Genomic DNA, 19,836 nt, shown 5'->3' on the forward strand with positions numbered 1-19,836 from the left:
ATGGCCTTAATAAACCACTCCTTTTGGTGTTCACAATTCTTGCTCTTTTTATTTTGACCCCTTGTTCTAGAGCCCAAGTTCAGACCTCTGCTCCATCCAGAAAGGATAAACTTTATTTGCACAGGCAGAAGTTGACATGGCAAGAGAGAGAGAGGAGAGGGGGTAAATGTTGGAAAGCCAAAGTAGTCAGAATATGATATGATGAAGATGAGGTCAAATAAGCAAAACACACAACAAACTAGACTAAAACAACTTAATGAAAAGTATGCAATGGAAGGATACTAGTTATGTTAAACGGATACAAAATCTGGGAAATAAGGTCCTATCTGTTTAATAAAAAAAAATAAAAATTGTTGGTTTCTTCCTACTGTCTTTCTCTTCATATCTTCAGTGAATTTATCTGTCTTAGTTGCAACACAGAACTAAGGATTCTCTTACCCATACAAGAGGTCATCAGATAAAAAGCACACAATTCAAAGCAAATGCGTCCTCTGAAACACTCATTTTTCAGTAAGAGTAGCAAAGCATAATGTAATTAAAACAACTGTCTACAGTGTCTATGTACAATCACATTGAGTGGAGAATACCTTAATTTCATTGTAAGGTCAGACACATGAGGAGGAAAGGTTGATGCTGTCTCTCAGAGAGCAGTAATCAAAGGCTGGCAACTGAGCATTGGAAATTGAACAGATTAGAAGTCCTTGGCAGGGATTCCCAAATGCTCAGGAGACTCAGTACAATCAGCAGCTTTGACACTTTGGCCAGCTAGTTAAACAGTGTTGGCTATAAACATTACAAGGCAAGTGATCATCCCCTGACCTGCTGGCTCTGGGGCATTCACTTCCTGCCTTCTCTCTTGGGAGCAAGGGCTGTCTCCAAACCAAGGGGTTCTTTCATGATACCCTGTGAATGACCTTCCACACAGCAGCAAACAGAAATTCTCATTGTTTGCATGTTAAACATAAAAATTAATTACAGAGAAGGGTGTTGCAATTAAGCATAAGTGACAGAGCTCCAAATCTACTGAATTTTAACCTCCTTTGCAGAGTTTAGCCAACAATGAGCACTGCTTCATGTGGATGGTTTAGAGATCAGACTGGAAAGATCCTCTTGCATGCAATTCCCTAAAATACAGTATTTATTAATTTGTTTGTCCATTTGTTTTATGAGAAAAGGTGCGCATAAGAGATAGCTTCCCTATTGTGAGTCCCTGATTTTAGGAAACTAAATCTATATGTAAGCAACAGAAAATCAAGTCTGTATTGATATTTAAACAAACTCATGACTCTGAAATTACATGCATTCATAAGTGATTGCAGTATTTTATTTATATTTAAAATTAATTAGAAGCAGTAGATAGTCATTGTCAAGAAGGCAGAAAGAGGAAGACAGAATTTTTAAACATCCAGCTTGGCACTAGAATTATTTGTTTCACTCTTTCCTGCAATTACTTTGAAGGTGTTTCCTTTGTGGACACGTTCTTCATTACATAAGCCCTTTTAGTTGTTAAACCAAGAGCCAGTGAAATCAGTAGGATTTTGCCACTCACCTTGTTGGGCATGATCCATCAACATTCAGGTTGTTTGGGTTTTATGATGTTTGTCATTTCTGAGGTGTGACAGAACCCTTCTTACTTGGACTGGTGTGGACCAGTGAGTGCACTGTGAATGCAGGTGAGGAGGTGTTAACTCCTCTGAGCAGCCGGGTGCCAGTCAGGAGTTCATCTTTCAATAGGGAAGTAGCTAATTCTCACTGGTGCACCAGCTAAGTAATTCTTCATTTCTTTAGTTTCATAGTTTCACCTGCTGGGCACAGCTAAAATGAGTGCTTAGATCACATCTGAGAAAGAAAGCACATCTCAAGAAGGAAAAATAGAAAACAGTGCAGGCAATGAGGCAGTGAAGATTGAGGCAACACATGTGAAACAATGCAATATTTATATGAAAGGAGAAGGTTTTGGAATTAATAGGGAACCTCTGAGGGGCTGAGTTTCTGTTTTAAGATGCATGGTGAGGATGAAAGAATAAAAGAAAATTAACAGCACAGAAAAAGCTTTGCCTTCTTTTTGTGTAACTGTTGATTTCTGTCATTACCATTTTGATAACAGGGGGCTGTTATCATTTCATATTGGTTTTTAGCTTTGGCATTTGGGTGAGATGGACCTTTCTGAATATGATAAATTATTCTTTCAGACAATTTAAGCACATCACCAGATAAATATTTCAAAGCATATGACTTGCACCATCACCAAAGAAGGCAATGGATTATGGAGAAAGAGACAGAGTAATCTCTCATATGTATTTATCTGAACTAGATCCAAGCAATTCTCCTTAGTTAACTGTGTCTCAGCAGTTTTGTCCTAAAAAAATAATTATTATGCAGAATAGGTGACTGTTACCTAGACATCCTTCTCATTTTTTGGTTTGCATTGTTTACTGCATTTATTCAAAAGAAATCCTGTAATATCCTTGGCAAAGTGATCCCTCTCTTTCCCTGACTAGTGGTATCTTTTGTGAGTTCCCTTTCCTTCACTCTCTATGGTCACAACGTGCCTGCAGTGTAAGGCTCTCGCAGAATCTCAGAGTGGCTGAGTTTGAAAGCAACCTCTGGAAGTCATCTGGCCAGCCTTCCCTCAAGCAGAGCCACACAGAGCCAGTTGCCTAGGACCATGTGCAAACAGTTTTTTAGTGTCTCCAAGGATAGTGAATCCATCACCTCCCTGGGCAGCCTGTGCAAGTTCTTGGTCACCCTCACAGTGAAAAAGTGTTTCCTGGTGTTTGAAAGGTGTTTCTTGTGTTACAGTGTGTGCCCATTGCCTCTGGGGGTAAGGTATAAAAGGAAGCAATGGGCCAGTTAGCAGCTCCCCACCACCCTCATAAAAACCCCAGTTTTGTCACAGAGCAGATGAGCTTTTGGTGTAGGCTGTGACACCCTGTCAGGAGCTGGCCAATTTTCTGGTTGTGTTGCTGAAAAGTTGTCTAAGAGACCACATAGTACTAATCATCTTCTATACCTTGAAACCTTAGTGTGACCCAGAATAAGACTTGAAACAAAAATACAGAGGGTGTTAACACAGCTTCTTTTTCTTTCCTTGTTAACTGCAGGTAATGCAGGTAGTGAAAGAACAGATAATGAGAGCACTCACTACCAAGCCTAGCTCTCTGGATCAATTCAAGAGCAAACTTCAGAATCTCAGTTACACGGAAATACTGAAAATACGCCAGTCTGAAAGAATGAACCAAGAAGATTTCCAGTCTCGTCCAATTCTGTAAGTATTGTCTTCTTTCCTCACTCATTTTTTCATGGGAGGATTAACAAGGGAGAATGACATTTGTGAGCTCTTCTGGGGAATCCCAGGGAGAAAAGCTGTCCAGGGAGCTGTGCTCAAAAGCAGTAGTGAGGCATCTGCTTAAAGTACATTATGTTTTCTTCTGCTGGGAATCATAACTTTTTCCGTGAGTTCAGTGAAGACAGATTTGGCAAATCCCAGCAGGATTTCACATGGATTATTTATATGAAACAGTGCTTGACATTTCCTAGCTCTGCATGATTATGATCCTGATTTTGGTTCTGGTAGTGGCTTTCAAAAAAAAAATATCCAACTAATCAAACACCACAACTTGGTCTTCTGTTCAAAGCCTCTCTGAGCAAGACAAGAAGAAGCCCAGAAGAAGAGGTGCCAATACACACTGACTTTCCAAAAGAGTTGTCCTTGTATATAACATTATAAATTGGTGTTAATGACAGGCATTCATTTACTTATTTGTAAACAGCAACATTCTGGCAGCTAGCCAATCCTTTGCTTGTTGTTTACTGCAAAGTTTGGAAGGCTAATATTGCCTCCATAGCTCCTTCTCATTTCTCAGAATACTCTTTGTTCTGTTATACGAAGAATGGAGGCCACACTTGGCTCTGGACCAAGTCTGGGCTTGTGGCTGAACTGATGGCACAGGACAGATGCAGACTTTGTGCTGTGCAAATGTTGTACTGAGAATAGCAGGAGCCTTTTGAGATCAGCTGAGAAATGGTGAGGACTCCAGAAACATCAGCTGAAATGTCACGAAATCCTGATGGCTGCAAGTAGAATGGCTCGTGATATTGTAAAAATCTCCTTTTCCAAGGCAAAAGTATAGAAATGGATTTGGACCAGCGCATACGAGGATTCAGAAGCAGGATATCAATTTTGATTGGTTTCTAAAGGATACAGATACCTTAAGTACAAATTCTGGGGACACATTCCTCCAGGGACAGCAGGGCAACCGTGGTAACACAAGCAAAATAGAATTACAAACTGAATTTTTACCATAATCAAAGGTGGGGGGGCTGCTTCTTTAATGTTTGCAGTGTGTTAGAAAATACGGCCTAATGCCCAATTAGAACTGATGTCACCCATAGCAATGCATCAATTAAAAATCTACAAATGGTTCCAGTTAGTTTTGTATGGTTACATTGCTCAGAAAGCCTCTGAAAATCCCCTACAACATTTAACAGTTCAGAGCTGCTTGCAACTGCGAAGCTTGTCACCAAAGCTTATCTCCCTTCTTTCCCTATGATTTATCAGTTTAAGAATGATACAGGTCAATTATTTAGATTCTCTTTCACCATCATCTAGCATTGATAGACTTGCCAATGCCCTGTGCAAACTCTTCATTTCCAGTGTTACTCCGGCTAGCTGCTGCCACAATGCAGAATCTCCTTCCCCATCATGGAACAAGTGAAACAGCCAACACAAATAGTTAAAAGCAACTGAAATGTTACCAGAGAATCATTTCAAATTCAGGACAAAGGCTAAGCCTAAAGGCTATAAAGGCTAAGTAAATCGATAAGGTGTTTAAGCAATCACAACTGCATTTGCAGAGATTTAACTCCATGCATTTGCATTTTGATTACATCCATGATCACTTGTTCTTGACTGTGAAAAGAAACAGTCCTTTCATTTTGAGCTTTGATTTGATTCCCTGTACTGAACTCTCTCAAATTGCATAGATGGCACAGTTGATAGAAGCACAGAATCATGGCCCCATTGTAGGGAAAGAGACTGTGAGTGAAGAGAGCAATCGTGGCTGTGCTGTATATTTTAAAGCCCTGCAGATATGCTAAAAGAGATTGTGCACAATGGTGACTGTAACATCAGCAGACCTTGTTTAATTCTGCTTGAGAATATGGCAATCAGGGAATGGTTTTCCCTGCCTTGTACAGGATAGAAGTCTTTCTTTTTCTATTCATTGCATGAAGCACTGTAGCTTTAAGCATTCAAGCTGCTGGATAAGAGAAGCTTCAGTGAAGTTGTGTTTGAATGTAAACTGCAAAGTGATGCCTTAGATCGCCATAACTACAACAACCTAGTTTTGCAAGGATTAGCTGTTTCTATTATATGAGCATCATTGTGTTATATGAAGTAAAGCTTTGTCAATACCTACTTTTGATTAGGAAAAATAAAAACTCCTTCAGAATAGATTCAGGGACTTGGGATTGGTATTGATCATCCAAATTGCCATTCCATAATGAAATGATAAAGTATCCCAGTTTCATTTTGAATGGCTGTAGAAGTGGTTGTCTAGGAATCCTGTGGGCCTACAGAGGACCAGAGATCTCCTTGACAAATTAAATGGCAACAGAGGTGGATTAATGCTAGATAAAATTTGTCATCCAGTTGGGGACTTGCTGGTTAAAGGAGAGTTAATCGCAACTAGGGAGCCATTACTAAGTAACACCTGTGTGAAAATCAGCAACATATGGGGAAAGAGAGGAAGGTGTCTGGATGCTTTTCTGCTTTTTATCTTACATACTTCCCTGCAATGTTAGAAAGAGTCACTACTGCCTGCTCTGAATACATGATCAGGAGAGGGAGCATAGCTAGATGTCAGAAAGATAAAAGGACAAAACACATGAAACCAGTTCTGAGATTACTCTCCCATTGTCTTGTAATAATTTAAATGTCTGTAATATGTGCTGTCCTGGAAAGAAAATCACTATTGAGAAAGTCTTAACTATAAGCTGCAACGGTAAAAGCTGGAGATGGTTTTAACTGGTGCTGAAAATGAATTTGTGTCATGTGGAAAACTTGAAAATCATTTCTAATGATTTTCAGATATTTTAAAAACAAGTAATTGTTGTTAGTATTGCCTCCAGTGTTAAGACCAGCGAGATCACAAAATTAGCAATCATATATATTAATGTGTGTTTTCCTCAACCCTTCTGTCTTACCAGTGCACTAACTTCTTACATTCTTATAGGACAGAAACACGGTAGGAAACTAATGGCAGTTTTTAAAGTCACTGTCTCCTTAGACTTAGTATTTTCTCTCTCTAGACAAAGCAAAAACTGTTAAGCAAATGTCATCTGAGGGACAATAAATAAATATTTGCAAAATGTATTTGCATTTATGATCTTCCTTTAGCTCATTGTTCCTGATGGATTTTGAAATTAGGCAGGAGGACGTATTTCCCACACAAAGATTTTTTCCCTAACACTCCTGTCTTTAGACACTGATCGTGAGAAACAGAACTCTATTGCTTTCAGATGGCTTTGTATCTCTTCTTCAGAAGGAGATACAGTTTCAAAGACACGCATCTTTTGTTTGTATGGTGTGGTTTGATCGTTCTGACCCATTTCTGTCACCTCAAAATGGCGCAACAGAAACCTTGACGGTGCAGAGCACTCAGTGGCAGGATCACCTGCAAAAATATATCTGGAGTCATGATGTCAAAAAAAGGGCTGAGAACCATTCAGGTCAGAGTAACCATGTGCTGGCATGAGCTGCTGAGGACAGTAAGTGCAGTAAGTCACCATGGCAAAGGCTTGATCTTACAGGCTTTCACTAAGTCCAGAGTTACCAGAGACTGTTCCTCCATGCAATAATGAGTTGTCTCCACAACTTCTGTATGATGAAGTTCAAGGATCATCCAACAGAAAGCAGTAGCACACTGAGCTCCACAACTGTCAGAGCAAAAATGTATGTGTGCAGTGGGCCTCCAGAACATAACCAAAGAGGAAAGAGGTCCCTTCTTTCTTACCTCCCCTTCTCCTATGTGAAGTCTGCCTTAGGCACTGAAGTATTTTAGAGAGGATTACCTCTTTCATTTTGGATTGGTTAAAAAATCCATCTTTTCCTCTGGTTTGTAAAGGGAGGGTGGGACATTAGAGGCCAGAAAACAGAATTTAATGAGCAAACATTCAAATGTTAATGTTCTGGCTGACCCATTCATATTTGGGTTTTTTGCTAATGTCTTACAAATATAATGTTATGATATCTTTAACACCTACTTAATGAAAACCATCCAGCTTCTGAGTTAAACTACCTAAATATCAAACTGATGTTTATATTGCTCTTGAATGCTTGAAATTAGTCCAGCTGGAGATTTAGTCAGCAGCCTGGACTGCTGAGTAATCCACACTTGTGTTTTAACACTGTTATACTCAGCCACTGTTCTCAGGTTTTACCTGTGGAATAGGGAGGCTCATCAACTCACTAAAGGCAAGATATTTATTCAAGCACAAAATTATTTTAATCACAGTATTTAACCATTCAACATATTTATATCTTAGATCCCAATGAGAAAACAACAGTGCTTGAAAATTCAAGTTCTAAAGGACTAATCACACATTTCCAAAAGATGGCCTGTTTCTATAGTTACAATGCCTCATTGGGTTTTTGACCAGCTAGATTTTCACAGCTTGTAAATATGCAGTGGGTTATGCATCCAATCAGTTCATTGACACCTAGGGGAAAGAGGGCATTTTATTTTAAAGGCCTGATCTTTGTAGCAGAGGATTTGCAGTGATTTCAGTGGGGGTCTGGCAGATCAAAAGTATAGGATCCAAATGAGTGTGGAAATCAGCAGAGAATGGGCTTCCTAAGTTTTCAAGAAGAGAAAATTTTTTGTTGTCTCTGTGGGATAACACAGCTTAGCTTCCTTTTGATGATGATTGCTGGAACATATTGCCAGACAGAATGATTTTTGGTATTACCCAATTTGCACAGCAATGCAAAATTATGGTTCTGACAAACTTCATATTTTATAAATCCTCTACACATTTGGTTTTTTTTTTTAAATCTTACTAGGCTTGCTGTCGAGTTGATGTTTAAACCTGTCTTTTATGTATTCTTAATGAATCCAAGTGAGGATATAACTGATGAATTCAGACATCTGTGAATCCATGTGATGGTGTATGAAATTAAACTTTAAATATTATGTGCATATGTTTTCTGCCTAGTTCTTGACATGTTGAACCCTTATCAAAGTAAGATGGAGAAAATGGATTTTCTGAAGGCTATATAAAATTATTTCTAAATGTATTGTGGGTCTCTGCACTCCTGGGCAAAGGTGAGGTTGGATCCTTGGGGATCCCTAGTCATGAGTTAGTCTTCCAAAAATTTTGATAATAACAAAGTAATCAAATTATATGAAATTAAGAACAAGAATATAGTGCTGGTCATTAGTTTTTCTCACTGGCATTGCTCCCTGTTTTTTCTTGCCTTTTCAAAATATTCTAGCCTTCTTGTGTTGCCCTAAATAATAGTGCTAGAGAAGTGCACTGGCATAGGAATGTGCTACAAAAGGGGACAGACCTTCAAATAAGCTTCACAGGGCTCCTATGATGAAAGAGCACTATTTTGCTGTGGGAAAATATTGTTGATGCATTACAGCAAGTGTTATTTTTAGAATGAGTAAAGTAATACAAAAACAAGCAACTTGCCTGAGTCATACACTGATGTTGTAGCAGGGAGATATCTACAACAAAGATATCCTGACTCCCATTCTTTGTTAAAAGAAAAAAGGGTTTTTTTCTCTGGGGCAGACTAGATTCTGGCCTGGGCATGTCTGTGACTGATGTCCTCTTCAAACGCCTTGCAGAAACATCTTGTGAGAGTCTGTTTCAGAGGAAGGGGGATGGTCTTTGAATTTGACAAATGCCTACTTTCTCTCTTCCCAAGGGAACTAAAGGAGAAGATTCAGCCGGAGATCTTAGAACTGATCAAGCAGCAACGTCTCAATCGACTTGTGGAGGGCACCTGCTTTAGGAAACTCAACAGTCGACGTCGACAAGGTACAGCTCACACTTCCTAGTCTGGCTTTATATTGTCACTTTGGTCTAAAAGTTGAGCTGAGGAATCCTGTTTTCACTGGCAGGATCCTTGGTTGTAGTGCTGTCTTGACTGCCGTTACCAGGAGGCATCTGAAAGCATCTCCAAGCTACAGATTTTCAGGATTTCCTGTTTCCCTGAAACTGGTTTCAGCCTTATCAAACAGAGGATCTGGAACAAGTTCAGCCTTTGACAAAATCTCAAGCAGCAGTCCCACATTCTGAAATGAGTATTTTGATTTCTGACTGAATGTTCAGGCTTTTTGTTCATCTCAAAACAATATCTTTGCAGGAATAACACATGAAACTTGAATTTGAATGTCTCAGTCTTTGATCACCTTTATGTATGCAAAAATTTCATTCTGCAGCCCTCCCTCTAGTACTGCCTGTCCTTTGGTTTAGTCTTACATTCCCATATACAATGATTGTATTATGATGCTTAAATATGCTTTTTGAAAGCACTTATATCAGTAATTTATGTACCTTCATATGAATACTTGATTGATATGAGAAGATTACTTTCCCAATTCTATGAGTCATTACTCATTCTATACAGTAAAATTCCCTAGGTTCTTTTCCCCTCGGAGAGGCTGGCTTCTTTCTCCAGATAGCATAATAGGGACATAGTTAAATTCAGCAGATTAATTAAAGTCATATCCAAAAGTTTCCCTTTAAACTCCTCATTTTGTGAGGATCCAGACTACTATTTGTTTTCCTCTGTAAATACAGAACAAATTAGAAAGTTACAAAACTAAGAGCAAGAACTGACAAAGATCAATATTTGAGACTTTCAGATTAATTGGGGGAAAGTGTGTTCTTCACAGGGAGAAGCATCCCTGCACTGTCTCCTTCCTTAGAAACGAGGCAATTTTCCTTAATGCATTGAGGTTATTTATAACCTCTCCGTCATGCATACAAACACCTATGAAGCCCACAGCACAGAGAGATGGGCAATATTCCACTGTGAATTTCTGTACAGCCATGATTCATGTGTTTCCTTCATCAGCACACTAATGAAACTAGGTAATGTGTAGTTTGTCTGGCTACCAGTAGTGAGGGTTGTTTATTTTATTCCTCTTAAAGCTTTAATCCAAATGACTCAAATTCTAGGGAAGGAGCAGGATTTGTAGCAAATATTCTTCTTTTGGCTGATCTCCAAGAGGAAGATAGACTGTTTATTTTATCTTAAATTGCTGTTAGCTCATGATTTATAGGATCAAGAGCCTTAGGGAGTATAAATTCATTCAACTTATAAGAGTACAGCTGAAACTAAAAAATAAATATTTTTTTAAAAAATCATTGTAATCTTCTTGTCCTCAGTTGAGAGGGCTCCTTCCTATCATGCCTTGGAGTGAATTCTATGGGCCAGCAGATTAATTGCTTTGATGTCATATTTATACAGGGCCAGAAATAATTCATGATTCTTTGGAAACAAATAAAACATAGGGCCATGCCTCAAAGAACATTACCTTCACTGAAATATATTGTTTTTCACAGATGGAAGCCCATTTAGGAGGTCATGTTTCCACATGGCCTTAAGAGTTGTGCACACTTTATGATAGACTTCCTGTATTCCCTGAAAGAGAAGGGTTGATTAGCATTTGTGAGGGAGGCAGTAGACACAAAACCATTTAGAGGATGATGATGCATGAGGCCACCAGGACTAAATTCAGTACGGCAAACAGTGCATAGCAACCAGGCACAGCATCACCAGCAGGGCAAGAGAGGGGATTGTCCTGCTCTGCCCTGCTCTGGGGCAGCCTCACCTCGAGTGCTGTGTGCAGCTTGGAGCACCACAATATAAAAAAGACATTAAACTGTTAGAATGCAACAAAGATGGTGAAGGGCCTTGAGGGGGAGCCATGTGGAAAGCAGCTGAGGTCACTTGGTCTGTTCAGCCTGGAAGAGACTGAGGGGAGACCTCTCTTCAATCTGCAGCTTCCACATGAGGGGAAGTGGAGAGGCAGTGATCTCTTCTCTGGTCCCCAGTGGCAGGACCTGAGGGAATGGCCTCAAGTTGTGTCAGGAGGTTTTGTTAGGATATTAGAAAAAGGTTTTTCACCCAGAGGGTGGTTGGGCACTGGAACAGGCTCCCCAGGGAAATGTCACAGCACCAGCCTGACAGAACTCAAGATGCATTTGGACAGTGCTCTCGGGCACATGGTTGTGATGTTTGGAGATGGTCCTGTGCATGCCCAGGAGTTGGACCCCATGATCCTGTGGATCTCTTCCAACAACTCAGCATATTCTGTGATTCTGTGACCTAACACCATGTGATTTAAAGCTTATATGCTTGGCATATAAGCCATTTTGTTGAGAACCTCCATTTTTAGGTACAGTGCCTGGCACAATCCAAACAACAAATACTGGCAACTGGCAGAGATCAGAGGAAGCTCTCTTGAAATCTGTATTTATCCTTCAGGATCTCCTGCACTCCAAAGCAGCACAAACTGTAAAACCAGAGCTGTCATGATGTCAAGAACTAGAAGATGTATTAAAATGAATGGAGGACCTGAGGCTAGTGATACTAAACATTATGACAGTCAATCTTTCAGATAATTCCTCTGAATGTCTTGATAAAAATAGTAGATGTCCCAAATTCTGAATGTGTCTTGCGTTAGCTTTGTCCCTCATCCCCATCTCCTCTCCCACAACCCATCTCTCTGTACAAGTGCCCAGTGCTACGTCAGGGGGTTCAGGAGCCCTTGTCACCTGCCTGGTGCTCAGACTGGGAATCCACTTGTCATGGAGCATCAGCAAGGCTCTAAAAAGGGCACGGTCCATCCAGGTTGACATGGAACTGAAATAGAAATGAGTACTGCTCTGAGGCATCACGATTTGCCCGTTATGTGGCAACCTACTTATAAGAGTAGCATGATCAGGTAGGTGTTATACTAAAGGATGTATATGCTTTTTTTACCTTCCCTATGATTCTTTTGTTCCCTTAAAACAATCCTGGAATAAATGTCACAAATCTGCAGATTGTACAAGAAGAACCTGAACCTGTCCTACACAGAAGCTGAAAGCATTAAATTGCCCATTTAAAGATAATTAACAGGCATTAGCCCATGATAAAGACTCCAGAGCAAACTTCTGTTAAGATTATTGTTTGAACATGTGGTAGGACACACATGGTTAGTCACAGTAAGTTGAAAAAACTGACTTAAAAAAAATGAGAAGGGAGTTTACAGCCTCTTACAGCCTTTTGAGAAGAGATTAAACACTTTCATATATACTTAGCATTGGAAAGCCTCCAATCCAACAGGTGATTCACTGGGGGGATGCTGAAGATTAGGCTGTGAGCTATATTCAGATCTCTGCTTTTTGTGTTTCAGCACAGGATTATCATAGCAGGATCTCTCTGTAGCTGAAATTCAGAAATCTCATTGTTGTCCTAGCAGGATCCTTTGCACTTCCAAAAAATCACATGGCCTTTCCCTTGCAAGGTTTTCATAGGAGAACTGCAGCACTAACTCCTGGGTTTTTATTAAGTATCTTAATCAGCTGGAAATGAAATAGCAAAATCTAGCCTATCCTTCTGATCACTGTTCAACGGCAGATCATCATGCTCTGCAAATCCCCACCATGAACATCTGCTGACAGATAGACCTCTTCAGCTTTCTCCTTCCTTAGATAATTCCTAAAGGAAAAGGGAGAGGACTAAAGCAAAAACCTGCCAAGCACTCTACATCCCCAGCAGTTGTTATTTCCAGTAGAGCTAAGTAGCAGATAAAGGCATTTTATTGAGGATAATAGATACTTCTGATGCTGTCATCCAGTACATTTGTAGTTTATGTTGCTGGGCACACTCTTGAAAGTAAATTCCCTTTTTACCTTTATAAAGATCATAGAGAAATTGCGTGTTATTGAAGTGATTTTGCAGCCAACATGAGGTTTCTCAAACAGTAATTTTTGGAAGGAAGGGAAACCCTGGTGGTACACACCATTAAATTAAAAACACAAGGTGCCATGGAAGTAACCTGGAAAGATAAAGCTTGAAACAAAAAAATCTAGTGAAGACAGGTTTTCCATCTCTTGCTAGGATAAGTAACTCACAGTTCTGAACAACAACACACACTTTGACTTTTTTCTGCCAAGCTCTTTCCTACTGCTGCTTCATCCTACTCTCCCAAGTCCCACTAAAAACCTAATATTCTGTGAGCGTGTGACTTGCTGAGAGGAGCCAGTTAACCAAATAAGCCTCTAACAATGCCACGGGTCAATTATTTGCCAGTTCTGTGGAGAGATTCTTGGCTTGATCTAGGCAGTTAAGACCAGTTGGAGTGAAAATGTCAATACAATTTTAATAGAGACAGAAAAAAGAAAAAGAAAAAATATGCATGCCCACACACATATATAGATATAAAATCTACACAAATACATGTCTTCACAGATATATTTTAAAGCAGGTTCCTGTTGCTAAATCTGTGAGGATGTTTTTCTTTGAACAAAAAACTTCTATAGTAACCCCAAATGTATCTTGGGGGAAAAAAATACATATCCTCATACTTCTTTCCATGCATATCTGAGCTACTTTCTCCCCAGATTCTAACAATAGAGCACTTCTGTACTAACCACAGCAGTTCTTTACCTGGAATAGTATTGTTAGAGGCATATGAGTCATTTGCCATTAATGCACTTGGAAACACACTGTGTAAATGGCCAGGCACGCTGTAGCCCACCAGCAAAATGTTCTGTGATCTGCTGTTTGTTCACAATTTTGAATATTACTCTTGTAGCCAAATTATAGGTGATTTTGTTATTTGGGTTGTTTTTTTTTTAACCTCATCTATAATCTTCAGCAATGTGCTGTGATATATTTAACCCCTTGGCTGCTCTAGCAAATATCTGAAAAATCAGAAAAATTTGCTTGAGAACTTTTCAGATTAAAAACCAGAATAACAAGTTCTGTTTCCCAAAGAAAAATTTTTAACACCCTAATGTGATTGCACCAGTGGCCAGAGAGCTGAAAGACATAAGGAGTTGCCAGAAAGTGTAAATAATGTAGTGTCTCAAAATTGTGATGAAATATCAAGTCCACATCATCTCTAAAGACTGTGGTTAGTGACTGCCCTCCCTACAGCTTCTTGCTCTGAGCAGAAGGTAGGTGTAGTAACACTGGATACACAGAAGAGGCCTAGTCTTTGGGGAAAATGCTTCAGCTTGGGCCTAAAACCAAAACAAGCCCATTTCTTCCTGCACACAGCTGCCCTGTTCCAGCTGGGCACATGCACATGGATCTGCCAGATGTGGAGTACAGGGACCGATAGGGAAGGTCTGTCCCATCTTTAAAGCCTTCTGTAACACTTCAACTCTGCAGACTTTGGTTTAAGAGTTTTGGAGGGTTGGGATAGTAGTTTTTCTTTGTTTTGCAGACACTATTTTGAGTCATAGTAGAGGAGACCTTTTTCTTCTGCTTATTTTTTTTTTATTTATCAATTTAGAATGCAAATTAACTGCTGGCCACTTCCCATGCACTGTTCTACAATTAAGATTTCTTCACCCTTTTTCTTGGTGGAAGTAATTTCATATAATTTTTGTCCTGACTGCAGCATTATTCTATACACTACTTTTCCAATATAATTGTGTTCAGCACTTGCACTACAGTAAAATAGCTGCATCCAGTTTCAAGCTGTTCCCCTCCAAGGCACTGAAATCTCATGTGAGTGGGATATTTTCTGATACACTGTTTGTAGCATCATGTACAGCTGAAGTGAAAACCAGAATGGGTAAGGCTGAGGTGGCTGTAGAAACCAGGGCCCCTTCTCCTAGCAACATGCTATCACTCTCCTCAGCCTGGCTGGTGCACTCATTTAGTGGATGTGGCTAAGGAAACCTCGTTAGTTCCATTTGTAGCTTTCATTTAAGGGCTTTCCCCTTGACAGCAAGGCTGTGGCAGAGCAGAGTTATTAGTGAGCCCATTGGAGAGCTGTGCTGGACATGTTTCAAGCTACAGTCAGTGGCCATTAGTTTTTAATTAACCTTGTGTTATGGGGAATTGCCAAAAAAGGCTCCTCAAATATTCCGAGTTTGGGTTTCTTCCCATTAAGCCACCCCTTCCCAAAACAAAATAAGATATTTTCATGGAGGGGTGTTCCCCTCTTATTATTGAAACGTGGCACTGATAGAACCAAGGTTACCAAAATGCTAACCCCTAGGAGATAAAAGAGCCAAACACTTGCTAACACCAACCCCCATGTGTGATAAATTGAAAGGAATACATAATTTTTTTTATTTTTTTTTTCAGTTAGAACATCTATTTGTCCAGATCACTGAGAAAGTAATGAAACCACTTCAGTTTTTATTAAGAAAAAATTACTGGTTTAATTTTAGAGTTGGAAAGTTGTATTACTTTGTACAGCCCAATAAACAATGAGATTGCAGTTAAAGCTAGGTGTGAAAGCCTCCTGCTGCAGTTACTGTAGGCTTTTCTTTAGGCATAATGGTCAACCATCACATTCAATGGGGTATATTCCTTAAGCATCAGGCTTTGCTATGGTTCTGGTAGAGTTCCCTGTAAAGGTATGAATCTAGAAAATTTTCACACACATCCTTCTGAGATACGCAAACTGCCTAACGAGTTGCTTGTGTGCATGCTCTTCAGATGAGAGTCTACTGAATGAGGGCTCCTACCTGCTCTAGTTCCAGTTCCCTGCAGAAGTTTTGCAAGTGGGGTCTTCTTCTCAATCCCATACTGTGCCACACTGTATGTTCTGCTTACAGTCCAGGGATGCTCCTATTTGAGCAGCTCTGCTTGTATGCATCACAGGAGCATAATCTCAGGCTCTCTACCATAAATCTTTCAGTGTTGTGCCTGCCTCTGATGTTGATACCCAGAACCTCTCCCACGGCCGTTTTGAGCCTTTGCCAGAGGTTTCTAAGGTTTTTGTAACCTTTCTGTAGAAAGCACTGCACACTCAGAAAGTAGTTTGAAGTGTGTAGGGCTTTTCCCCCAAACCTCTTTACCCACTGTGACAAAGAAATTTAAAAGGGCGTGTGAAAGTCCATTTTTGCCATTCAATTGCCTTGTTTTACTGCACTGTATTTTAAATGACTGGCCAGGGCCCTGGAGTGTCCTTCAGGAAGCAGCTGGGTCCATGAAGCCACTGTTTTACTCAGAGAGCCAAGAAGCCCTTCCTCTGCTAACACCCCACATGAGCTCACATATGCTGGTTCTACAGCTCCTGCAATGTTTTATCCAAACTGAGTCTCCCAGCGACTGCAGAGCTGCGGGGCTGTGTCAGTGCTAACATTTCCCCTAAATTGCCCCTCAGGATCAGCACTGCCAGTACGAGGGAAGCACAGAGCCAGGGAAGCCCTCTGCCCCCCTCCACTGGCATTTTAACATCCAGCCTTGCTCTGAGCTGTTGGAGATTTAGTTTGGATGTAAGATTGTATTTCTGACAGCCAACAGTATGTGACCTTCTTATTAAATAGAATGTGTTCTGACGAGGAAGGGTTACCTCTTTCTTGCCATTTCAGAAAGGGAATTGGCAAGCACCATCCTTGCATGTTAGTCAGGGTGGTGGCCTGACTCTGCAAAGGTGATGTTCTTCTCAGGAGCAGATTTTAACCAGTGCTGTTAGGGGGAACTGTGTCCTGCAAAGCACGAGTTGTCAGGAGATGTAAATGTACATCTCTTAGGAAGAACAAAAATGCAAACCAGGGTGTGAACTGCATGGTCACACATATATTTGTGACCATGCAAAGCACTGAGTTATCTGCAGGACAAGAGACTTAATGTCTGCTTTTTAAGTTCCTGCATGTTTATTAGGTCCAGTCTCTCCACAAATATGGGGGTGTTCTCCTATGTCTATAAAAAAAGACATGAGTCATAATTTTCATAAAGTATGGGATATTTCAAATTTATCAGTTTTTGGGTGTCCCACACAAGACAGCTGGTAGGGCTTGATTTTCACATAGTGGGTGCTAAAAATGAATCTTTTATGGGTAAATTAAAGTTATCCACTCACAGTAGTTACTTTGCCAGTCTTCTGGCCATGAGAGTTTATAATATCTGGTAAAACTAAGTGAATTTTTTTCTCACTAGTATTTTGGTTTTTTGAGCAAGTGACTATGTCAATAACAAAACCCCTGTAGATTAATGCCAGCTTCATTTAATCAAGAAAAATTACTGAGCAAAGTTCCTACCCTTCTTATATATACCCCACAGGTTTCTTCTGAAAGGAAAGACATCTTTCCCTGTAGCATGTTGCTTGAGTAGGCTTTCTCCTCTGCTGTTGGTAAGGCTAATGAAGACATGTCAGTGACCTTGCTTAATGTGTTTATTTCAACAGACAAATTTTGGTATTGTCGACTTTCACCTAATCACAAGGTCTTGCACTACGGAGATTTGGAAGAAAGTCCACAGGGAGAAGTCCCTCATGATTCCTTGCAAGATAAATGTAAGTCATGCACAAAGATTGTGACACTTCTGCTTCTTTTATGCTAGTTTTTCTTTATAACTTGTAGTAGGTTTCTCTTCACATGGGACATTATGAACAGCTCTGTTTATGAAGAAAAAGAGCAGGGGACATTTCCTCCTGCATTCAAACACCACTCTCCTGGGTTTGGCAAGTGTGTGTGGGGACTGCGTTAAGTGTTTCAATGAGTTTATAATTTCATTCAGCTTGGAAACGTCATGTCTTTTCTAGGGAGGAAAGCAGTTTATTTTCATTGCTCATCTAACTGCTGATGTCAAATAAAAATACTTGGGGATTTTCAGAAGCACTGCCTTCCATGGAAACAGGCAGTCTCTAGTGACTGGAGGAGGAACATGTGGCAGAGGTCCTTTTTGTAATTGTGAGGAGTGGACTCAAAGGTGACAGGTCACTGTGAACAGTATTGAGAGGACCTCAGTGTTTCTGTGTAGCCAACTGGGAGAGGACATGTCTGTGTGGCAGCTCCTACCAAGGGATTTATTGGGATTTTTCTTATGGTTCAAAGTAATTTTGGAGCTTCAGAACTATCATACTCTAGTGATTTCTCCTTTGTACTTCAACCTGTAGGGGCTTAACCTGTAATCCAGGGAAGCCTTTTTATGATATTGGAAATAATGAGCATAGTTCTGTCACTGGTAAGTGACTTCAAGAAATCCAGCATTGAATAAGGAATAATTTCTTTTTGTTCTTTACTGAAAATCCTTGGCATTATCAAATTAGACACACTTAAACAGGTATTTCAGTTGGTAGTTTCACTTCTTTCATGCAATGGCAGAAAGACTGATTTTTCAGAAATTTGAAATTTTTCCAGTTTGAAAACTGGGGAATGATGTGAAATTTCCTCTCCTAACCTGTCTCCAGGCAGCACCTTTTAAACTGTCCAGGTGCTCCCAAATGCAGTCTGAGAGGGAAAGGAGAAAAAAAGCCTGTGTGATGCTGGAGCCCTGACAGTTTGCAGTCACATACTCTTGTTTTCCTTCCTTTACAGATTGCCTCAAGGATGTTCCACAGTCTCACTGCAGTCTTGGCAGAATGTAGGACAGGGCTTCACATTGCTGCATTGGCACAGAAAGAGACTGCTCTTGTGGACAAGGCTTAGAGAAATAGCCATAGAATGTTACAGTAGTGTCAGAGTGACAGAAGAATGAAAGTCACACTTGAACTGCAGGCACAGTTACAAGACCAGCAGTTCCCAGATTTGTTTGATTGGAGCATGCTTCCACGCACAAACCCCTGACCCTGGCTGTGAGCTTCATCTGGCACTTGCATTTTCCATAGGCTCCTGAGCCTACACAGGAATGTCAGGACCCCACAGGGGCAGAAGGCTCCTGCTTTAGAAACCATTGGGCCAGACCAATAGGGTTCCCTCAGCATGGCTGCTGGCAGAGCAGATACCAATGCAGTTTCAGAAAGAGGTGGTTATTTCATCAGTATCTCAGGTTTTCAGGCTATGAATGATACAAGATTTACCATAGTGCTACCCACATCAGATGGATTTTCACTAAACAAAATTGAGAATATTGCAAGTCACAAGATTATAAAGTGGCACTATTGTTGGAAACATATCAGACCAAACTGGCTTGGGCATTTTACAGAATAATTTTCATAAATATCCTGGTTTTCTCTGGACAGATTATTGATTTTTGAATTCTTAAAGTTTGAATATGATGATCAACTTCTCAGCATTTGGAGCCAGGTCAAAAAAATTAAAAGAGAAGAGGCGGGTAAGAAAACACAACTAAGAGAATCAGCATCAAGCATTTAGTGCACTCCTTGCCAAGCCTGAATAATTAGTCTCTATCCTCAAACATAAATGTGTGTGTTTTTAACCTTTTCACTTCTGTGAATGTCACCCCTCTCTTCAGGCTGGCAGAGTTAACCAGCCATGAAGACTCCAGCTGGGACAGAAAACAGCTGCCCTCTTTCTCAAGGCTTTATCCGTGTATGTGCACATCACAACTGTGCTCACGCCCTCCAGCATCTTGTAGTCAACTTCTGATACCTCCTGAAGTCTTTGATTCTATTTTTCTAAAGCAAGGCATAAGCCAGGTTCCAAATAAATAAAGATTAGGATGTCACATCAGTCTGTGATCTCCCACTATAGCTGCATTCCAGATCACACAGATCAAGTGTATGAAACCTGAAGAAAAGCCTTCTCAGTTGAGAGATCTGACCTCAGAAAACCTTATCTTATGCAAACAGAGAAATTGTTTTTTCTGGGCCCCTTCAAAAAATGGCAGGAACTCTTTTTTCTTAAGAAGACCTTTCTACCATAGTTGCAGTTAAACATCTCCTTAATTTCACAGTT

General features: G+C 40.2%; 1 protein-coding gene across 5 annotated transcripts in view; it reads left to right on the forward strand.

Moving 5' to 3' along the window:
• The window catches only part of ELMO1 (engulfment and cell motility 1), a 302,673-nt gene that overhangs the window by 270,364 nt on the left and 12,473 nt on the right, over positions 1–19,836 (forward strand). For all 5 annotated transcript variants that reach the window (XM_088054072.1, XM_014248665.2, XM_005519061.3 and 2 more), the window contains 3 exons: positions 3,105–3,268; positions 8,939–9,051; positions 17,385–17,492. In XM_088054072.1, coding sequence (XP_087910198.1) covers positions 3,105–3,268; positions 8,939–9,051; positions 17,385–17,492 — 385 coding nt within the window. The remainder of the gene's footprint in view (positions 1–3,104; positions 3,269–8,938; positions 9,052–17,384; positions 17,493–19,836) is intronic.

Source organism: Pseudopodoces humilis, chromosome 1 (assembly GCF_049639895.1).
Source record: "Pseudopodoces humilis isolate 2021_Gansu_Grassland_sample_001 chromosome 1, ASM4963989v1, whole genome shotgun sequence".
Classification (NCBI taxonomy): Eukaryota; Metazoa; Chordata; class Aves; order Passeriformes; family Paridae; genus Pseudopodoces; species Pseudopodoces humilis.